This window comes from Rhincodon typus, chromosome 13 (assembly GCF_021869965.1).
Source record: "Rhincodon typus isolate 14 chromosome 13, sRhiTyp1.1, whole genome shotgun sequence".
NCBI lineage: Eukaryota > Metazoa > Chordata > Chondrichthyes > Orectolobiformes > Rhincodontidae > Rhincodon > Rhincodon typus.
Window position 1 is genome coordinate 61,028,390 of NC_063344.1, and position 23,115 is coordinate 61,051,504.

The 23,115-nt window shown below is 41.2% G+C and overlaps 1 protein-coding gene across 1 annotated transcript in view; it reads right to left on the reverse strand.

Annotated features, from left to right (window-relative positions):
- Window positions 1-23,115, reverse strand: part of LOC109938027 (rho guanine nucleotide exchange factor 4) — a 41,406-nt gene that overhangs the window by 17,525 nt on the left and 766 nt on the right. The window contains exons 3-9 of the mRNA XM_020536503.2: window positions 21,596-21,790; window positions 18,692-18,871; window positions 16,717-16,949; window positions 13,062-13,191; window positions 8,017-8,148; window positions 2,334-2,577; window positions 758-835 (exon numbers count right to left, since the gene is read on the reverse strand). Coding sequence (XP_020392092.1) covers window positions 758-835; window positions 2,334-2,577; window positions 8,017-8,148; window positions 13,062-13,191; window positions 16,717-16,949; window positions 18,692-18,871; window positions 21,596-21,790 — 1,192 coding nt within the window. The remainder of the gene's footprint in view (window positions 1-757; window positions 836-2,333; window positions 2,578-8,016; window positions 8,149-13,061; window positions 13,192-16,716; window positions 16,950-18,691; window positions 18,872-21,595; window positions 21,791-23,115) is intronic.

Genomic DNA, 23,115 nt, shown 5'->3' on the forward strand with positions numbered 1-23,115 from the left:
TGGTTTGGAAAATTTAAAGCATAATTGAGTACCAACTGCATGAAATGTGTCCCTTATGAAATGCTTATTTTTAACATTCATATCTGGAATTTTCCTGTCACCTGCCGCTATCAAGAAAGAGAAACCTCACATTTACATGAAGATTTTCACAACCTCAGGACACCACAAAGCTCCTTACTGCCAATAAAAAAAAATTTTTGAAGTGTAGTCATGATTGAATCATACAAACAGATGATGGCTAAAGCAGAGAAGCAGGTCATTTTGTGCTGGCTGTCTGAGGAACAACTAATCCACAGCCACTCTCCCTACAACCTTGTGCATACTTCCTTTTCAGTTAATAATCCAGTGCCCTTTTGAATTCCTCCATTAATTTGACTTCTAACACACCCACAGGCAATGTATTCCATAAGGAAGGACAAACAGTCTTTAATTTTCTTGATTTGTTATTGGGAAGTAATCAATTTGCACCACTTGCGGATCTTCTCCAACGTTGCAAAACATTCTTTTGGATCACCCTTTTCTTTCACATTCACTTTAAATTTGTTTGTATTTTTCATTTATTTATATGTCAAATGTGTCTTAATAATGTATTTGATCAATTTGTCCTTCCAGCTATTCTACCTAGATAAGACATCTACTAAAATACAAATAGCATTGTATTGCATTTATATTGAATTCCTAGACCAAACAACTGAATTGCAATGCCTGTTTCATACGTGACTATGCAGTAATTACTTTATTAAATTGGAAAAGTCACCTTTAGGCTTCCCAGTCGGATGTGATTTTTTTGCGTTCATCATGGCCTGTTTCTTTTGAACTTCTGTGATAGCAAAGCCTTGAGAAAAAGCATAATATCACATATGAGCACAATTGTCAGATCAAACATGTCCCATTCAATAACGATGGACAGAGTCTGTGGAAGGCAAGCGAACAATGTGAAATACATGTCGAAGTGTTAATTCTGAAAAACAAAACTGACGTTTCGTGAATGAAAAACAAAACAACACAATTATATTAATGAGGGATCTCAGTGGTATTGGTAACAGCTCAGAGACTGATTCATCTGTGGTGGAGTGTGGCATTTCCATGAGGAATAATTAGGAGGCCATCACAATTGCTCAAGGTTGAACCCAGCTGTGGAATGTTTTACTGTGAGAGATAGTAGGAACTGCAGATGCTGGAGAATATGAGATAACAAGGTCTGGAGCTGGATGAACACAGCAGGCCAAGCAGCATCAGAGGAGCAGGAAAGCTAATGTTTCAGGCCGAGGCCCTTCATTTTCTGAAGAAGGGTCTAGACCCGAAACGTCAGCTTTCCTGCTCCTCTGATGCTGCTTGGCCTGCTGTGTTCATCGAGCTCTACATCTTGTTATCTCAATGTTTTACAGTGTTACTTTCAGATGCTTATGCACTAATGCAGCACTCTAGAATGAGCAAATTGCTATTTCCAAGCTACACTGTTGTTTTCTATCACTCTGTCATTGACAACCTGGAGGTGTATGCATGCTTGAGTGCGTGTGTGCAGAACAAACCATCCTCCCAGCTCTCTAATAACATACAACTGAGGACTATTTAATGGGTCGTTTGAGATCCTTTCTGTAAAGTGGCTTCACACTAGCTGCAGTGATAATATTTTACTTTTTTTTAAATTTAATCTATTAAACCTGTTCAGAGATGTCATTACACACCTCTGGATCAGGTGGTACTTAAACCCAGGTCTTTTGGTTCAGGGGTAGGGACAGTACCACTGCACCACAAGGCCCTCAGCTGCAGTTATATTCAGCCAGCATAAATACTCAGGGGTCATGTCTTATTATCTCCCCTCAGATGGTTAACAACCAATTGCTCTGTCAGTATAAATATATTAATCTATCGCACTCTGAGCTGAAGCCTAACAAATGATATGGTGTAAAGGCCAGTTGGGAAGGGAGAGGTGCACACTACAGCACAGCAGCAACTCCAGCAGGGGGGGAGGGGGAGGCGGGAGGAGGAGGAGGTGTGAGTCAGCAGGGAATAATGCCTCCTGACATTTGTGGAAAACGATATTGCGTGCCAGGCAGAATACTTTTCTGTCCTAACAGCTCTGCAGATGGAACTACTCCACATGAACTGTAGTAATTCAAGAAGACAGATGACCACTGCCTTCTCATGAACTGGGTGATAACTGCTGGCCTAACCGGAGAGAACCACATCCCATGAATGAAGAAACAGAAAGGCACACTAATGGTGGCATGTGCATAGCTGGTATTTTAGAATTCATATTCAAGGAGATGGACAGCTGACACCAGTAGCCTCAGTAACATTGTTTCATCCTGCCAAAACAAGACTTTTACCTGTCTCTTTGTCCAGTTGAACCTGTTTTCGTTCATTTTCAAAGGCTTGAAGCCAACGTTCCTTGACCGACAACTTCTTTGCGCAGAACAAGTGGACCTCATTTGTGAACTTGTTTTGAAGTTTGAATGCGTTCTTGACACTGATGTTGAAGTCCTTGTCCTTCCCATCTTCGACATCCACCACTTCCATGCTGTCTGTGTCAATCCTGCTTTTGTAGTACAAGATGTCACGACGCAGGAGGTCCTATGAAAGTGCCACATTATAAAACCGAACAGATTATGACCCATTCACCCTGTATAATATTAGAATTTCAACATATTTCACAAAGAAGAGTCAGTGCACTTTACTGTACTACAATAAAAACAGCAGCTTCTAGTTTGTAAAGCACTTTTAAAACAGAAACATGTTCCAAGGCACTTACAAATAAATGTCAAAATAAAGCTGTAAATGCCATGAATGGTGGCTAAAAATCTGGCCAAAGAGACAGATTTCAAGGAGGATTTTAAGGAAGAAGAAGTTTGTTGACAGGAGTAAAGGTTTTCAATGGAAATTTCAGAACTTGAAGCCTGATCAACTAAACATACCGGTTCTACAGAACTAACTGGATAAAGCAGAACAGGTAGACATTTAAAGGCACTTCTTCAATGTAATTGTCAAACATCAACAGCGTAAGAGCATCCTGATTACGATAGGTCATAATAACTTGCTGATGGGAGGGTCTAAACAAACTCAACTCGGCTGTGGGAACCAGAATGACTGCACACAATCCTCCGGGAGAAGTCATGCCTGCACATTGAGAATACCCTCCATCGTGTTGTGTGGCACTACCACTGTGCTAAATGGGACACACTCCAAACAGATCTAGCAACTCAAGACCGGGCATCCATGAAGTACTGTAGGCCATCAACAGCAGCAGAAACGTATTCCAACAAAATCTACAACCGCGTGGTCTGACATATCCCCCATTCAACTATTACCATCAAACCAGTGGATCAACCCTGATTCAATGAAGAGTGAAAGAGGGCATGCCAGGAGCAGCAACAGACATAGCTAAAAATGAGGTGTCAACTGGTGAAGCCACAGCAAGGGACAGACAGAACTAAGTCATCCCATAACTAATGGATCAGATCTAAGCCGTCTGGTCCTGCCACACCCATTCATGAACGGTGGATAATTATAAATTCACTGGAAGAGGAGGCTCAATATCCCCATTCTCAATGATGGAAGAGCCCAGCAGATCAGTGTAAAAGATATAGCTGAAACTTCTTCAGCCAGAAATGCCGAGTGGACAATCCAGTTCAGCTTCTTCCAGTAGTCCCCACCATGACAGATGCCAGTCTTCAGCCAATTCAATTCATTCTATGTGATATCAATAAATGGTTGGAGGTAATGGATACAGCAAAGACTTTGGGCACTGACTTCATTCCGGCAACAGTACTGAAGACTTGTGCTCTAGAACTTGCCACACCCTTAGCTAAGCTCTTCCAGTTTAGCTACAACACTTGCATCTCCTTGACACTGTGGAAAATTTCCCAGGTTTGTCTTGCACACAAAAAGTAGATCAAATGCAACCAGGCCAATTACCGTACCATCTGTCTATTCTTGATCATCAGTAAAGTGATGGAAGTTATCATCAACAGTGCTATCAAGCAGCACCTGCTCAGCAATAACCTGCTGAGTGACGCCCAGTTTGGGTTCTTCCAGAGCCACTCAGCTCCTGACCTCAATACAGCCTTGGTTCAAACATCGATAAAAGAACTGAATTCCAGTGATGAATTAAGAGTGGTAGCTTTGAAAACAAGGTTGCAGATGACTGAGTGGCACCAAGGAGCCCTGGCAAAACTGGAATCCATGGGAATCAGGGGGACAAAGTCTCTGCTGGTGGAGGCATACCTGGCACATAGGAATAGGTTTGTGGTTGTTGGAGGTCAGTCATCTCAGCTATAGGATATCTCTGCGGCAGTTCCTCATAGTAGTATCCTAGACCTAGCCATCTTCAGCTAATTCATCAATGACCTTCCCTCCATCATAAGGTCAGAAGTGGAGATGTGTGCCAATGATCGCACAATGTTCAGCACCATTCGCATCTCCTCAGATACTGAAGCAATCCATGTTGAAATGCAACAAGATCTGGTCAATATCCAGGATTGGGCTGAAAAGTGGCAAGTGTTATTTGCACCTCACAAATGTCAGGCAATAGCCACCTTCAGCACAAAGCAATTTAATCACCGGCCCTTGACATTCAATGGTGTTACCATCACTGAATCCTGGGGGTTACCACTGACCTGAAACTCAACCGTACTCACATATAAATACTGTGGCTACATGAGCAGTTCAGAGACTAGGAATACAGCGGTGAATAACTCACATCTGACTCCCCAAAGCCCGTCCATTATCTACAAGGCACAAGTCAGGAGCATAATGGAACACTCCCCACTTGCTGGATGAGTGTAACTCCAAGAACACTCAAGAAGTTGACACTATCCAGGACAGAGCAACCTGCTAGATTGGCACCACGCCCACAAACATCTGCTTCCTCCTCCACTGGCACTCAATAGCAGCAGTGTGTACCAACAATTAGATTTACTGCAGAAATTCACAAAGATCCTTAGACAGCACCTTCCAAATCCATGACCACTTTCATCTGGAGGGACAAGGGCAGCAGATACATGGGAAAACCACGACCTGCAAGTTCCCCTCCAAGCCACACACCATCCTGATTTCGAAACATAAGGCCGTTCCTTCAGTGTTGCTGGGTCAAAATCCAGAAATTTCTTCCCTAAGGATCAATCTAAGCATGTGGACTGTAGCAGTTCAAGAGGGTAGCTCACCACCAATCAAGTGGCTGCTTTGTCCTGGATGGTATCAAGCTTCTTGAGTGTTGTTGGAGCTACACCCATCCAGGCAAGTGGGGAGTATTCCATCACACTCCTGACTTGTGCCTTGCAGATAGTGGATAGGCACTGGGGAGTCAGGAGGTGAGTTACTCACTCCAGTATTTGAGCCTCTGACCTGTTGTTGCAGCCATAGTGTTTACGCGATGAGCTCAGTTGAGTTTCTGGTCAATGGTAACCTCAGGATGTTGATTAATGGGGGATTCAGTGACTGTAACTCATTGAATGTCAAGGGATGATGATTAGATTGTCTCTTCTTGGAGATGATCATTGTGTGGCATTTATATGGCACGAATGTTACCTAACAAGGCCTTAAGGATTTTGTTAAGTGACATTTGCGCCATACAAATACCATGCAATGACCATCTCCAAAAATAGACAATCTAGTCTCTGCCCTTGACATTCAAGGGCATGTGGTTCAACTATAGCATGTGGACTGCAGCAGTTCAGGACTGCAGCTCACCACCAACTTCTTAAGGGCAACAAGGGACAGGCAATTAATGCAGGTCAATCAGCAACGTCCACATTCCACGAGTGAATAAAAAAAATCAAGGTTATGTTACATGTATGTGAATGTGCAGAGTATAGTTAATAAGTCTGGGGGTTACTGGCACAGTTTGCCTTTTGGGATGATGATGCTGTGGGTATATCAGATACCTGCCTCAAGGAGGACAATACTGGTGTGAATATTCCCGGTTAGAAAAGATAGGAACAAAGAATAGGTTTGATGGTGGCATTTTTGGCTAAGCATTCTAGCCTTCATTAATAGGGGCATAGAGTACAACAACAGCAGGGAAGTCATGCTCAACCCACTTTGGGCACTGGTTTGACCTCAGCTGAAGTGTTGTACTGAGTCCTGGGCACCACACTGTATGAAGGATGCAAATACACTGGCAAGAATGCAGAAGAGAATGGCTCTAAGAATGAGATACTTCAGCCATGAAGGTAGTTTGGTCTGTTTATTTAGGAGAGGTTAAGGAGCAACCTGATATAAGTTTTCAAAATCATGTCTTGTCAGGAAGAGTAGATTGGAGAAAACGTTCCTGTTTATAAATGGGTTAAGAACACATTTTTAAAGTGTTTTGCAAAAGATGCAATTACAAAGACGAGAAAAACATTTTCACACAGCAGCTGATCTGGGTTTAGAATGCCCTGCCTGGAAACGTGTTTGAGAAATGTTCAACCAAGGCATTCAAGAGGATATTGGATGATTATTTAAACAGAAACAATAAAAGGCAGGAGTCTGGCACTAAGTCAAAATGGTCAGACAGCTTGTGCAGACACAATGGGCTCAATGGTCTCCTTCTGTGTCATAACAATTCTGTGATTCTGTAAACTTCTCAGTAATATTAAAACTGACAGAAAATCTATTTCATATGTTTTTGTGGCACTTTTTCATATCCATCCCTTTAGGCATTCAGTAGTAAGCAGTGCTATTATGGTGCAATCAGTGAAACTGTGTTCTGAGCAAGTTTCCCGCTGAGACTTTTACTGATCAGCTGACCATCATTCTCGTTAATACCACACTTTTGTGCCTTGCTTTACTGGCCTGGATTGAATAGCAACTTTGGTTGCCATTATATTCCAGTTTCCCCAGATCACAAATCAGTGCAGTGCTTGCCTGATGGATTGTGGACCTTAGTGGTTATGCTGAGATGCTAATGTTAATCTCTCTCTGCACCTTCTCGGCAGCTGTAACATTGTATCCTGCATTGTATCTGTTCTGTTACCCTGATGCACTTGTTGAGTACGATCTGCCTGTAAAGCATCTAAGACCATACTTTTCACTGTACTCCAGACAGTAATAAATCAATTCAAATTAGCTGTTACACCAGTTCCAAAGTATTATTTGACTGTGGAGCACATTGGTGCATCTTGAGGACATGAAACATGCAATATCAAAGCATGTCCTTTCTTCTTTACTGTAGTACGGCTATATAGAAAAGGATTTTAGGTCTGTAGTCTTATACACATTCTGGTTTTCTTTGCAAAGATAGCAATAACTGCAGATGTTGGGTCAGAGTTAATGCAGTGTGGAGCTGGAGGAGCACGGCAGGTCAGGCAGTGCCACAGGAACAGGAAAGTCGATGTTTTGGGTCTTATCTTCTGGTGCTGCTTGACTTGCCGTGTTCTCCAGCTCGATACTGCATTGACACCAGTTTTCTTTGCCTTATGTCTGACCCTAACCAATAGTGATTAGCTGCTATTGATTAGCTAGTGATTAAATAACCAGCAATTAGATTTGATAGAGATTTTAGATTTGACAGAGGTCCTCAAAATAATGAATGGGCTGGACAGAGTAGATAAGAAAAAGCTGTTCCAACTTGTTTAAAAAAAAAAAGACTGAGACAGCATAGATTTAAAGTGATATGCCAAAGAAGCAAAGGTGATTTGAGAAACGAGAATGCTTTTTCACACAGAAAGTAGTTAGGGTACAGAATGCACTGCCTGGAAACGTGGTAGAAGCAAGTTCAATTGAATCATTCAAGAGGGCACTGGATAATTATTTGGATTGAAATGCTGTGCAGAGATAAGGGGAAAAGGCAGGAATTTGGCACTAGGTAATAGAACCAGTGCAGGCAGAATAGGCCAAATGGCCTCCTTTTTTGCTGTAACAATTCTGCAAATATCATTGTTTCACTTGACAACCAGGATGATGGGAGGGAACCTGGATAGACCTTGATCTTTTCTCATGAGGTAATTCCTTTCGTTCTAAATTGCTGAGATGATCTCTGTAAGAAATTCAAAAAAGTGTGAAGGCTAACATATAACAGATGACATTTTTTACCTTCTTGCAAAAGACCACCTGATGGTCAAAGAGGAAAAAGATTCGCTGTTTGCTCTTGGCTTGAGGTTGGGAGACCTTTGTTAATTCACCAGAATGGATGAGCTCTGAGCTTCGGGCCAAAACATCTTCACCCTAGAGAAGGAAAGGAAGATCTGGTAAGGATCATTTTGAAATGCTTTGCGAGAGATCCCTCATAAATAGGATTACTTAGCCTTTGTGCCTCCAACATACAATATGATGGAATGCATACTGTTTATGACAGTATTAAAAACTGTCAGAAATGATACAAAAATTGTAAGTGCCCCTCAGAAATGAAGCAACTTTGTTGTGTCACTAAACTTTAAAGTTGATAAAAACCGAAAGAACTGCAGATGCTGTAAATCAGGAACAAAAACAAAGTTGCTGGAAAAGCTCAGCAGGTCTGGCAGCATCTGTGAAGGAGAAAACAGAGTTAACGTTTTGGGTCTGGTGACCCTTCCTCAGAACTGTTCTGAGGGTCACCGGACCCGAAACGTTAACTCTGTTTTCTCCTTCACAGATGCTGCCAGACCTGCTGAGTTTTTCCAGCAACTTTGTTTTTGTTCCAAACTGTAAAGTTGATTTGGGTGGGGTGGGGAAAATATGCAGCCTTTCTTCAACCGAATGTATTGTTCCAGTGATCATATCACAGTTCATGCTAAGTTAAAATTGGAAGAGAGTAGGGATGTTTTTAAAGCGTAATGGGTTTTTCAGAGTAAACGTCCTTTAGTTGCTTGCACCATCTGGCTTAATGCCCTACTTTAGATCATCAGTCACAACTGCTGAATCATTATCTTTCAGTTGCCGCTAAAGTGAGCATTTTGCATAAGAGCTGGCACTTCACTCATGCCGTCCCATTCGGCCACAATGTAAAATTGAAATCACATGCATCATGTTAAAAATGCTGGAAAGATGTGCCAACTCCTCCGTAATCAATACCACTTACCTGCCAGCAGGGCTCTCATTTATCAGCATTACAAATCAATAACATTTTTTTTCAGTGATCAATTTCCTGCACCCTGAAACTAAATTACATGCTCAAGCACATTCTGTAGGTCATTTATCTCTGGAAGATTTATATTGTTATTGAGTGGTGTTAGTTACGCCTCCCTGCTGCTACATGGTAATTGCATAACCAGCAATGAATTGTGGAATTAACAAAATATGTTTTATTTTATTGTAGCTTCCAAGCATTTAGCACATTAAGCAACAGAAAGGTGCATCTATCATGGTATAAGAAATTAGATTTGAACACACCCAAACAAGCACTCTTCTTAAAATAGAGCATTGTGCTAATGATCTAGAACAAGTATTATATCACTTCAAGTGCTGGCCATTTTCAGCAATGAAACTGAATTTCTTAACGCAACACCGCACCTTCCATTTCCTTGTCAGAATGTAGGTGTAGGAGATTTAAAAGTTAAGGCAAGTATTTAACCAGATGCAAACTAAATCATCTCCATACAATCACCATACAACAACAAAAGACCAGAACAAGAATAGCCCTACAAGGAAAACTCTCCAAACTCACCCACAACAACGATATGGACAACACAGAAACATGGATCAAGAACATCTCAGACCAACCACTTACAGACACTGAGAAGACCATCCTAATACGTGGACTGAATTGTAATACAGAGACGCTAAAAAAACTGACTTCCTGGCTACACTGGAATTGACACTAAAGAACAACAGGCTCACAAAGGAAATACATCAGACCATCAGACAGATGATAGTCCCAACACTGAGCAGAAAAGGTAAGTGGAACACATTTAACACAGAAGAGAAGAAAGCCCTGGAAAGACTCAAGAAAGACAGAAACATTGTAATCTTACCGGTGGACAAAGGACGCATGACAGTAATCCTTAATAGAGCCCAATACATCAAAAAAGCTAACGCACTACTAGCAGATTCTGACACCTACCAACAGATTGCAATAGACCCAACACCACAGTTAGAAAGCCAGATTACAACAACCCTGAAGAAATTACACAACTCAAGAGATATCAGCAAGACAGGCTACCAAAAGAAATGAATCCAGAGGGATCCAACACACCCTGCTTCTATGGACCCTGCAAGGTACCTAAGCCAGGGGCTCCCCTCAGACCCATTGTATCACTACCAGGCACACCAACATATAGACTAGCCAAAGAACTACAACGGAAACTGAAATACTTAGTTGACAACACTATGCACTCCATCCACTTCTCCCAAGAATTCCTCAACATTATCAAGGACCCCAAATAGAAGAGGATGATGTTGTCCTTCAAAGTAACAGCACTAGTTACATCCATAAACATCGACCGAGCCAAAGAGACAATTGCCACACTGCTGGATGAATCAGGAAGGCAGGCACCCCACGACACCAATAGCATCAACAAGACAGCACCCTGAAACTGCTGGATCTGTGCCCAATGACCCACTTCACCTTCAATGGCCGTATATTCAAACAAATCAACAAACCACCCCAACAGGATCCCCAATATCAAGACTGATTGCAAAGGCAGTAATGCAAAGGTTAGAATGGACAACGCTCCCACTATACAACCCAAACTCTGGGTCCAGTACGTAGATGACACCCTCAGGATTATCAAATGCACAAGACTAAAAGAAACCCACCGACACATAAACAACATCCTCACCGGAATATAATCCACAAAAGAAGAAGAGAACAATAACTCACTACCCTTCCTAGAGATAACGGTAGAACGTTAGAACAACAGGGAACTCCATACGAGCGTATACAGAAAGACCACACATATGGACCAGATCCTTAATTACACCGGCAACCACCCCAACACCTATAAACGGAGCTGCACCAGGACATTATTCAAACAGGCCACAACACATTGCAGCAACCCGGAATTGCGCAAAGCAGAACAGGAGCACTTGAACGAGTTTTTAAAAGGAATGGACATCCAAAAATCACTATCCGCCGTTACCTCCGCGACAGACCACAACAAGAAAACACAACACAGCCAGACACACTAGTCACCCTACCGTACATCAGGGACATATCAGAGAGACCACAAGACTACTCAGACCCCTAGGTATCAGGATAACCCACAAACCAACAACCACCCTGCGACAGCTACTGATGAACGTAAAGGATCCCCTACCCACAACTAATAAAACTAACATAATATACAAAATACCATGCGAGGACTGTGAGAAACATTACATAGGCCAAACTGGAAGAAAACTGACAATAAGGATATACGAACACCAGCTGGCCACCAAGAGGCACAATCAATTCTCACTGGTTTCAATACGCATGGACAAAGAAGGACACGAACTCGACTGGGACGACACGTCCAATATAGCACAAGCCAAACAGAGACATGCCAGGGAATTCCTGGAGGCCTGGCATTTCAACCGGAATTCTGTCAACAAACACATTGAACTGGACCCAAAAAACAAAACCAGAAGTGATGCCAACCACCCAGCAAACTGAGGCATAAAAATAACAAGCAGGACAGAACACCAACGCTTCACCAGAGGCGCACTGATGACATTACCTAGCAGGGTGACAAAACACCTACAACAAAACACACTTGCTCAGCGAGCAAGTCTACAATCTAAATCAACTCCATCATGCAAGGAGCTTTGTTTCTTACATTGGAGTATTATCAGTGTTGCAGGTGGGCTGCATAAGCTGTGGAAATTGGAGAAAAATCTTTTGGTGTTACTTAATTTAAACCTCCAAATGAGTGTTGGTATGTTTGCGGTCTCATCAAAACAATCAGAAGAACTTTTGTGTGCTTCACATGTTGGCATTGAAGAGAAAGATAGAATTGTTGACTGCTAGCTATCACGACTTAGGGAGTGCCATATAGGTTTCTACTTTTTACTCCCAAGTCCCAGGACTCCAGAATGGTTAGACCAGGTGGGTTTTAATGCAAATTCACTGAAAACCTTTAATAAATAATTTTCCATGACATAATGGGAGAATATATGGTTTTTTACTTTGCCAATCTTCACACATCAAGTTTGTACGGTGAGAAGCTCCAGGCAGACTACTGGAAAAATTAAACTGCTTAACTCAAAAACAGGCAGTGTCCAATCTTACTTAAAAGCATTGATTATCTACTCCATATGAGATAAATGGAATCTGTATTTATGTGGATTTCTCAGGAGTTTAGTTATGAGAAAAAAAAGTGAAATATTCTTTTAAAATCACTGGCAAAGAGGTAGCAAAATTTTGAAAAGTCTTGTCATGGCAATTATGAAAAACTGTTTCACTAAGTACATGAATTAATGAGAAGGAGACAAATGTGGCAGTTTCTTCCTTGGTTAGAGTAGCTGACTTCCTCACAATCTTACATCGACAATATAGCCATGAATTGATTCCTTGGGCTGAACGTCACTGGATGTATTCACACTGGATTCCTGTCAGGATTTTCCCAATAAAGAATCCAGTTCTCAGCAAAGGCCAAGGCCTACCCATGTTAGTACTCTATGTGGTGTACAGTCATGATCTCCCACTAGCTGCCACTCTACTCCCACACCAGGAGTAGTATGTGTTGGCTGCACAGAAGAAGCAAAATTGAGATGCGATCAGTGAGCTGGTGCTAGGCTTGCCATTAAATATATTTACTTCTTGTGGTCTGACCCAGTTTCCCAGTGGGCAATCTAGCCTTTAAATTCAGTTTATCACTGACACAAGAAAAGGACAAGTTATAAGCACTGAGAAGTATAGTGGATCATAGAATGCTTTACCACACAGGGCAACTTTTGTAGAAACTCCAACAGCATATAAGAGGAAAATCAATAAATATTTGATCAAGAAATGGTATCGAGAAAGGATAGGCAAATGGGTTAGAGTGAACAGCTTCAGCTGAGAACTGGATCCGGTATAGTCAGCTTGGACTAAATAACCAAATAACCATGGAGTTAAGCAAAACAAAAGAATGCAAACATGAAAGAAAACAATGTATGCTTCCAGTAAGAGAAAATTAAGCTAAATCTACTGATCACACATAAACAAAATGTGTGATGATGACGCACAGGGTCCAGGCTCCTACCTCCCAATTCTCGATTGAACTCTGCCATTGGGCAATTTTGTCGAGGTTTTCCAGCCGCCTCTTGCGCTCATTAATCAACTTGGCAACATTCTTCATGGCATTCAACGCAGCCTCCACATCATTGTAATCTCTGGATGAAAGATATTAATGATCATATACTACAGGAGGGAATAGATACACGATAATAGAAGCAAACCCTGTGCAAATACAATCTGAATGATTTCAATGGAAAACTGCCACCTCGTTGATCTGGTGTAAATCACTTTATTTGTGTGAGGCCATCTGTGCTGCCAGTAGTTATATTGTTTCTTTTCTTCCACCTGTTTCAACTTTGCAATCTATGAACCATACATAGCAGGATAATAAAACATTCTAAATCATACAAAATTATTTTGATTGCTTTTGTTTTGACAACTGCATGAGTATGATAATGCAACCAATTCAGGTTCTAGGTTCAGGAATTAAGGTCTTGCCTTTCATTATAGTGTGTTTCTGTGATTTACGATGGTTCCACTTTCCTGAAATACTATTCCATTTTTGTACACATCATAGCGTCATACAGCACAGAAACAGACCCTTTGGTCCAACCAGTCCATGCCGAACATAATCCCAAACTACACTAGTCCCACCTACCTTCTGGCCCATATCCTTCCAACACTTTCTTATCGATGCACTTATCCAAATATCTTTTAAATGTTGTAATTCTGCTCACATCATACACAAACTACCCTCTGTGCAAACAATTTGCCCCTCATATCTTTTTTAATCTCTGTCCTTTCACCTTAAAAATGTGCCCTGATCTTGAAATGCCCCCATCCTAGGGAAAAGATACCTACCATTAACCCCGTTTATACCCCTTATGATTTTATAAAGTTCTGTAAGGTCACCTCCCAGTGAAAAATAGCCCAGCCTATCCAACCTTTCTTTACAGCACATGATGAGGGATGTCCATATTGAGGAATTTGAGATTTTTTCATCCTATTATCAACTGTATGCACAAGAAATTTAGAGATTGCCTGAGCCTATGGACACAGAGAAACAGACTCGACAAGTTATTTCTGAAGAAGGGTCCAGACCCGAAACGTCAGCTTTCCTGCTCCTCTGAGGCTGCCTGGCCTGCTGTGTTCATCCAGCTCCATGCTGTGTTATCTCAGATTCTCCAGCATCGGCAGTTCCTACCATCTCTCGACAAGTTTTGTTTATAAATACCTCATAAAGACAGAGATCTACAGAACAGAAAAAAGGCTCTCGGACCTTTGGCCCATCATCTCTGCACCAGTCAAAATCAACCACCTAACTATTCTAATCCCATTTTTCAGCAATTGATCCACAACCTTGTATGCCTTGGCATCACAAATACACATTTAAATACTTCTTAAATGTTACAAAGGTTTCTACCTTTACCACCCATACAGACAGTGAGTTCGAGATTTCCACCACCCTCTGGATGAAAAACTTATTCCTCACATCTCCTCTATACCTTCTTCCCCTCTGTTTCTCAGTCTGTACATAGATCCCATGTTTAACCACAACAGTATTACTTGGATGTCTGTGAACCAACAGGTCTGTGTTAGTCACCAGTATTTAGCACTGAAATGTGGCTTCTTTAATCCATTTGCGTTAATGAACCACATGATCCAAATAATTACGAAGAACATGAATAGGCCATTCAACTCTTTCAGTCTGTTATATCATTCAATTTGATTATGGCTGATCTATAATTCAAGTTCATTCATCTGACATTACATAATATCTCTTGATATTTTTTACAAAGTAAAAATTTATTGACAACAGCCTTGTGAGTTTCAATCGACCTTGCATCCATAACGTTTTGGAAAGTTCAAAATTTCTACTGCCCATTGTTTGAAATAGCGCTGCCTAATTTTGCGCAGAGCTCTGATTGGAGAGTTATACATCCTTTTGTTGGATTCTGTAGTACAAGAACCAAATTCTCTTTATCCACCCTATTGAATTATATTAACAATTTAAACACCTCAATTTAATTACACCTCAAACATTATAACTGAGCTGTAACGCCCACACTTTTGCACACTTTCAAGATTTGATTCAATTTTCCATCAGCCTTTTTGATTGACACCAGCATTTAATTAGTTAGTATACACCCAAATCCAATTGTTCTTCCACATTCCCTTGTCTCTTTCCATTCAAGAAAATATTTGTCCTAATGGATTCAAAGATCAGGATAAGTCCTGACATTGGGCCCAATTGCAGATCTGGAGCCTGTATGGGAGGGCAATGGGACCACATGGTCAATTAGGAGACCATCACCAAGCCTGTATTCAATTCTAGATGGCATCTAGCTCTCAAAACTGCTGGATCAGTCATCCAATAGAGATGGCTATTGCTGAGGCTGCAAGGGGAAAGATTTGAGGCACCCGTACAGGGATGATATAAATTTATTCCACTGCCAGGATCAGACAGGTAGGCCCTGGTACTTATTTTTTATTCATTCATGGGATGTGGATGTCACTGACCAGACCAGCATTTATTTCCCAACCGTAATTGCCCAAAGGGCAGTTACAAGTCAATCACATTGCTGTGGGTCTGGTGTCGCATATAGGACCGATTGCATAAGCATGACACTTTCCTTCCCTAAAGGACAATAGTGAACCAGATAAGCTTTTTCAGCAATTGACAAGAGTTTCATTATCATAAGTAGACTCTTAATTCCAGACTTTTTTTCAAAAACCAAATTCAAATTCCACCATCTGTCATGGTGGGATTTGAACCCAGGTCTTCAGAACATTACCTGAGTCTCTGGATTAATAGGCTAGTGAGAATACCACTAGACTATTGCCTCTCCTAATAGGAGCCAGCAGTGACAATAGAACTATTGTCACCAAGGAGGCATCCTTTAGTAAAACCCGGACCCTGATCTCCCACCAATCCCAGAAACAACAAGAAGACCACCTCACATAGTGGCCTCCACACTCATCAAAGGGACATGCTATTTTAATTATTTAATTTGGCTTTTCACTTCAGGTCAGGCCTCAACATTTCCTGCCACTGGGAGAATGGTGTGGTTGCATGACTATGTCACGCTTCTTTCTCAATGTGTTTTCCTGTGTCTCCCACCTTCCAGCCTATCTCCAGTGTGCTGGCAAAATCCTGGATGAGGTGTCACACTTCCCAAATTGGTCTCCAGTCAGAATCAGTGTTAGTCACACATGAAGCTAGAGGGCAAAATTCAAAATGCATGCAGTTGTGAGTTAAAAAAAAGGAAGTTCAAAACCTTGGTGATCCAACTTTCGAGTGTGTTTCTCCATTTTCATCTCTGCATGTGAAATGCAACATTGGCAAACAATTGTCTCATCTGAAGCAATGTCATTCCTGAACTGTGTCATTGAAAGTACACAAGGCCAGCCCAAAATCATCTGACCTCCTGCCCATTCTCTTCTTTCTCTGTGCAATTGCATCAGGCCAGTTATGTTGAGTTTGGAAAGTAGCTGTTCACCTGAAATTTCTGGCTTTGGTTGTGAGTTTATCTGTACAGCTCTGACTGACAACAGGAGAATGAAAACCCAGTTACTTGATTTGAAATTCTCCACTTTGGCTCACTCAATGAGTGTTCTGGTTTCCTTAAGTGCTAATTTCCTCTCTGAGGATTATTTGCACAGTGTCATTTAGACCTTACCTGTGCTCTGGATTGGTGTACTTGAGCAGCTCTGCCAACTGAAGTGGATATTTGCAGATCTTCTGGACTGGTGTGAGCAGAAAGCCATCCAATGAGATATCAATCATCTTCTGAAGCAGGCGACATGCCTCAAAAAAGTACACGTACTTGTTGATTTTCATGAGTTTGGACAGCTCAGTGTAAGCATTAGGGTGGTTGTTGCAGTACTCAGAGTATATCTGGAAATCTGTCTGCTAGAAAGAATAAACAGCACAGAAAGGTCAGCAACTGATCCATGGGGCAAAAACTGTTGTGTGAATTGGGTTGACTTTGGTTACCAGCCCCATTTTCATCCCAGTGTGCACATACCGCCAAAACACAAAATCCTCAGCTTGCAGATATTGAGGTTTGCAGTGCTGTACAAAGCAGTGTTAACATATATCAGCCAGACCCACAGGCAGGATCTCCATTTGATTTCAGTGTTGCTAGGGTTAGCGGAGAAAAGCTAGTCCAGGGTTTTGCTGGCTGGTGATTTCAATTGGTTGTGGTGATGTTTGTGAGGTAGGGGAGGGTGTAGGATTAGGCACCTGGTACTCTTTCCACAGTATGGTGGAACAGCTCGCACTCTAGGTCAATGTGCTGTCAATGCAACGTCATGTGAGGTGGAGCTCAAATTAAGTAACTCCATGTTGGCTGCTCAATGAAGGAGGGTGGACTCCCAAGCTACGAATCACAACAAGGCCTGAAGCACTAGATAACCCAGGAGCTCTACCAGAAGAGGTTAGAAATGGTAAAGCAAAAAAGCGAGATAAGTAGAAGCACACTCAGATAATTCCTTGCTCAAAACAAATGAAAAAAGGCCCAGTGTTGTTAGGGCAATCAGCATTGATGGGATTACTCCTTTATGCTATAATGAAATTAGCTTTCTTCTGTACTGTAACCATTCTGCATTTTTGATATCCTATATATTATACTAATGTAACATCTAAACATGTGATCCCTTCATTTACTTTATTGCTCTTCATTTTCAAATTGATTGTCACATTTTTTTCTCAAAACAGTTGTAAGCATTCCATAAAGTTTCAACCCTGGCAACATTCTTAGATACTGTTAGAGACTGTTTACAATATGGCATCTAATTTGATCCTGAGCCCAATTTGCTACCACATATTCTCTCAAACAAGACTGTCCAATTTCATGACAGCCTGACTCTGCTTCCTCTTCAGCTATCTGCTACTGAAACCCTCATTCATACTTTTATTACCATTACATTTGACTGCTTCAATGCTTTCTGGTAGGTGTCCATTATCTTTTAGCCTCTGTAAGCCAGAAGACGTTCAAAAACTGTATTGCCAATATTTAACTTGCTGTAAAATCCCACTCGCCCTAGGTTCGCTGACCTAAATTCACTATCTAAATTTTGCAGTTCTCATTCTTGTCTTCAAATCCTTCTGTTATACTGCCTTCCCCTATCTCTGTAATTTCCTCCAGTCCTACCTTCCAAGATTCCTACACATCACCAATTTTTGCCTCTTGTACATCCCTGATTTTCTTCACTTCACTACTGTCAGCTTTCGTATCCTGGGCCCTATCTGGAAGTTCTTCCCCAAATGCCTTCGCCTTGCTACCACTCTGTCCTCCTTTAAGATGCTCCCTAAAACCTGTCTCATTTACACAGGCTTTTGGATCCTTGTTCTAATATTTGTGGCTCATTATCAAACTTTGCTTGATAATTGACCCTGTGGATCACCTTGTGATGTTTTACCATTTAAAAGGTGCTATATAAATGGAAATTGTTATTGTTGTACAGTTCAATAGAGCTTCAGTGACTGTGAGTATCTGAAGTCTCTAAATGGAAGTTATTTCCTGTCTTTTCATTATATTTCAGTATAATTGATGCTGACACTTCTGTTGGAACTACTATTAATAAATCAAATTTAGACAAAACAAAATCATTTGGCCCCTCAGAGAAAGAGGAAGGGTCAAAACTACTCACATATTCAAGGAAGCAGGAACCGATTTCACTCAGGTGGGGTTGATCTTTATTGAACTTTTTCTCCAGACCTTTAAGAAATTTCTTCTGGAATTTGTAAATGTCTTCGATGTTCCCAAAGATGGTCCGTAACTGCTCCTCTGTGAACATGTCTGTCCTTTTCCGGCACTGCTTAACATAACCCTGTGGGAAAAATGTGTAGTTTTACTGCACATTTCGCTCTGAGGGCTGGAAGATAGCAGAATGGCTCATGTACTTGCAGCTTAATGGATAACTCCCAAATATTTGGTTCAGTCTATTATAGTGCTCAGCCCCAATTCACAGACACATTGAATGTCTAGAACAAACTGTGCTAATTAATATTGTCATATGAAAGACCTTGCATGCACGTCAACAGGCTGTGTCGTTGCATCTGAAGAATTTTCTATGTGGCCAGTGTTTTATTATTGCTCAGATTTCAAAAAAGCACTACACTTCAAGACAGCCAGATATGATCACATCACGTCAGCCAGTTTATCAGTTCTATTTTTTTTCATCTATAACATTAAACAACATAGAATACCATATACAGGAAGGGCAATTTATATGCCAGATCATCTGGACAAACCTTTCCGATGACGAGCGATGCTAGATCCCAGGTACCCCCTGTTTCTTGGTTAGGATCAGGACATGGTAGAGGATTTAAAGGAAGTAGCAGATTATTCTCACATTGTGCAGTTGGTCCACCCAAACAATTGGAGGAATCTTGCCATTATGGACTAAGTGTGAAAGCAGGATATTTTTGTTTTGAGAAACCTGAGGCCTATCTTGTTCTAAAAGCCTGCCCGATTAAACAGCAATCAGTAAGCTGATTGGCTGCTATCAGGTTTTCTGTCAGAATTACACAACCGGATCAGCGATCCAGTCTGTCTGGGGCTGCTGGCCAATCAGAGGCTGACATCTCCAGAAATCAGCGGCATCACGATTGCTGCCCAGACACCGCCCCCTCAGACCCACGGAAGGCGGGAAAAAAAAAATGCATGGGTGAGGGTTTCTGGGGCTGGTATCGTAGGGAGAGAAGAGGCAGGTGGTCAGAAGCAAGGGCAAAAGGTGACTCTCAGGTGTCATCTGCCTGACCTCCATCCAATCGCTCAGTATTATATAAATTATTGCAGATCGAGAGAGCCCACTGATCCACCCAAGCTAGCAGCCTGCCCACACTTAGGTTACCAGTGAATTGGCATTTCCTCATCCTGCCTGGAGCTGAAATAACTGCGTGCCAGGCATGAGGAGGCCCTGACACTAAGTTACAACTTTAGAGCATTAATTCACAGCTGGTTGGAAATTTGACCAAATCTGAGTCTTCCCACACTCAGAACTTGATATCTGAGATGGTGGTAATGGGCTGAGTATTTTCCAGTGTCAATGCACCTGATTATTGACCCTTTCCACTGATCCACTGACCACCCCTGCCCCCAACTCACCCCTACTCGCTCTTTGGAAGGGGAAAGTTCTGCCCAACATGTCAATATGTTTAAGGAATAAGCTGGACAGCAAGATCCAGAATCTGATTCTTCATTTGTGTTTTGCTGATAAATCTCAGCCAAAGCAGTGCTAGGTAGGCTACCTAGGAATTTGCAACTAGTTAAATTCTTGGGATTACGTGAGCTGAGGGAAAATTCAGGCTTGACTGTGATCCGTCTATAGTTGAACAGCCAGTATTTGCTAGCTGTCAAAATGAGTCCTGGGCAATTGGGTGAGGTATCAGAGTTATTTAGACACCTTGGGGCTATGCTGCAGATATGCCTTCAGGACAGAAAGAACCACAGGAAAAAAAAACAGAGAAGCAAGAACACAGAGATAGTAAGAACTGCTGATGCTGGAGTCAGTGATAACACAGTGTGGGGCTGGAGGAACACAGCAGGTCAGGCAGCATCAGAGGACCAGGAAAGTTGACATTTTGGGTCGGGACCCTTCTTCAGAAACGAAGCAAAAATATACTCATTTTGTGAATCAACTCAAGATGACAGATGTGCACAAACTGGGAGGAGCACTGAAGCATTGAGACAAGATATGAACTTTAAGGAGCTTACTGCAATTGAAATCAAATTAATCTCAGCTCAGAATGAAACATCTTTAATTAAATTTTCTTCACAGCTAAAATGTCCCACTTCTGAAAATGAATGTCAACCACGTTGAGAACTTTTTTGTTTAATCAGTTTCTGACATATTTAGTACTGCAGTAACACTGCATCGGAGCAGGTTCACAAAAAATCCACACCTCTTCCTTAACTTTCCTTAGCACCACTGGTGTTCATCCAGGCGAAATGAGGTCAGTGCAAGGAGAAAGACATTGCTCCTCTTTTAGATAATATTCATATTAATGTCACCCACATCAGGGTTTGCAAAGATTGATGAATGCCCTGAACAGCAATCCAGAGCCTTCAACTGCAGAGAATCAGCATTTGCTCACTGAAGTTAACATTCGCATTTCCTAAACTGACCACTACTTAGAATAGAAACATAGAAAACAGGTGCCGGACTAGGTCATTTGGCCCTTTGAGCCTGCCCCACCATTCAATACGATCATGGCTGATCATGCAATTTCAGTATCCCACTCCCACTTTCTCTACATATTCCTTGATCCCTTTAGCTGCAAGGGACATGTCCAGCTCCCTCTTGAATATATCTAACAAATTGGCCCCCACAGCTTTCTGTGGTAGAGAATAAAGCTTTAGACTTGCTGCATGTCAACTTTTGTGTAGAAAGTACAGGTTGAAAATCCATGAAGCAATGTTTCCATATTTCTCACAATACACTGGTGCTACATAACAAGAAATATAATATGGACTGATACCTGGGCTTAAATCATCTTCTCTGAAATCCTAAATGAATGGCACATTTTTAATATGCTATTCCAAACCTTACCTCACAGATATCCTTCAAATGTTTGATATAATCATTCTCGGTGCTCATAATCTCACTGATAACATTGGTCCGCATTTGGTCTTTCTTTGATTGGCCTGTGGCCAGCCGACGGTTGGCACTGTTGGCATCATCAGGTTTTCCGTCCTCGACCCTGACTGGGTATTCTTCCATGGGTTCATCCTGGTTGACCCACAACTTTAGAAGTAAAAGAGAGAAGAAACAAAAGCAAATATGTACTTAATTTATATTCTTTCCAACTGGAACCGTAATCATAACGAGATCCAAGATTTGTTTGTGTACTCTGATATTTGAGGATAGTGGCCCTAAATAAACTCATTCCAGTACTTCTATTACTTCTGAATTGGTCAAGTTTCTAGTGTGTCATTCATTCTCCCTTCACTCCACTTTTCTGGGTGTGCTTTCTGTCAATGAGGTTCCTTGCTGAATTGCCTCCTTCAGACTATGAAGATTTCTCCATTTTTAAACCACACCTCTTTGATATTTCTTTCAATACTAATTTCTTTAGCTTAGTCTGGAGATGATAAATGATTAAAATGATAAAGCACCTTTTGTTCTTCATTTAAGGCCCTTCTATAAATTAAAGTTCTATTTCTGTTCTTGAACAACGACCATCAGTGACAACCTGAAGGAGCGAGTGCCCTGCCAGTCATCTCCACTGTAAATCATCATCAAAGTTGAATTTTAAGGTAGTTCCTCAATAAGATTCATGAGGTCCCACTCAGGACATTTGGGATTTTCCTGTGGTTTGTGCTAAGCAGTTTCCATGTTGCATCACACTGGCCTGTTCTGAGGCATCACTGAAGCTAACGCAGTTCAAATCTTAATTAGACATTGCTAAATTTACATTGAAGTCATTAATAAAAACAACACCTGTACCATTTTATTGAAATTCTTAAAATTCAATCTACTGGATAATTAGATTTTCATTTCAACATCAAATAATGTTTGGCTTAATCAATGTGGATTGTAATGCCCATTAAACAATACATGTAACTTCATACTCTTGTATCAGGTACAGTATCAAACAAAATGTCTGCTCGCCGCAGCCAAAGTTTTTTAAAAGCATATAAAACAGCAACATTAACTTACACTTGTCATTTTGTAGCATGTAGGAAATACAGGCAAGTTTTGGGGAATACAACTGCCCTAATCAGTTTCGTTCAACATCAGTAATTACACAATGTGCTGTTGAAGGTCATTCATTGAAAAGTTGCATGTTAAGGTTAGGTAGCAAATAAGATCGAAATCCATTGTACACTTTCAGCCATCTCAAGAAATGACATTGAGGGGTAATTTGGCTGAATTTGCAACCCTCTATAGGAATGCCATTTGATTTGGAAAGTGCACAGTATCAGAATGTTGATTCATATTCCCTGCCAAGATTACAGGATCAGTGGACTTATCTTTCTGGGTTTATACTAAATGTCTGCATACTCAAAAAAAGATACTTAATTTCCAGCAATTGTTTTTTTTAAACAACTATTTTTGAACTGTGGTTG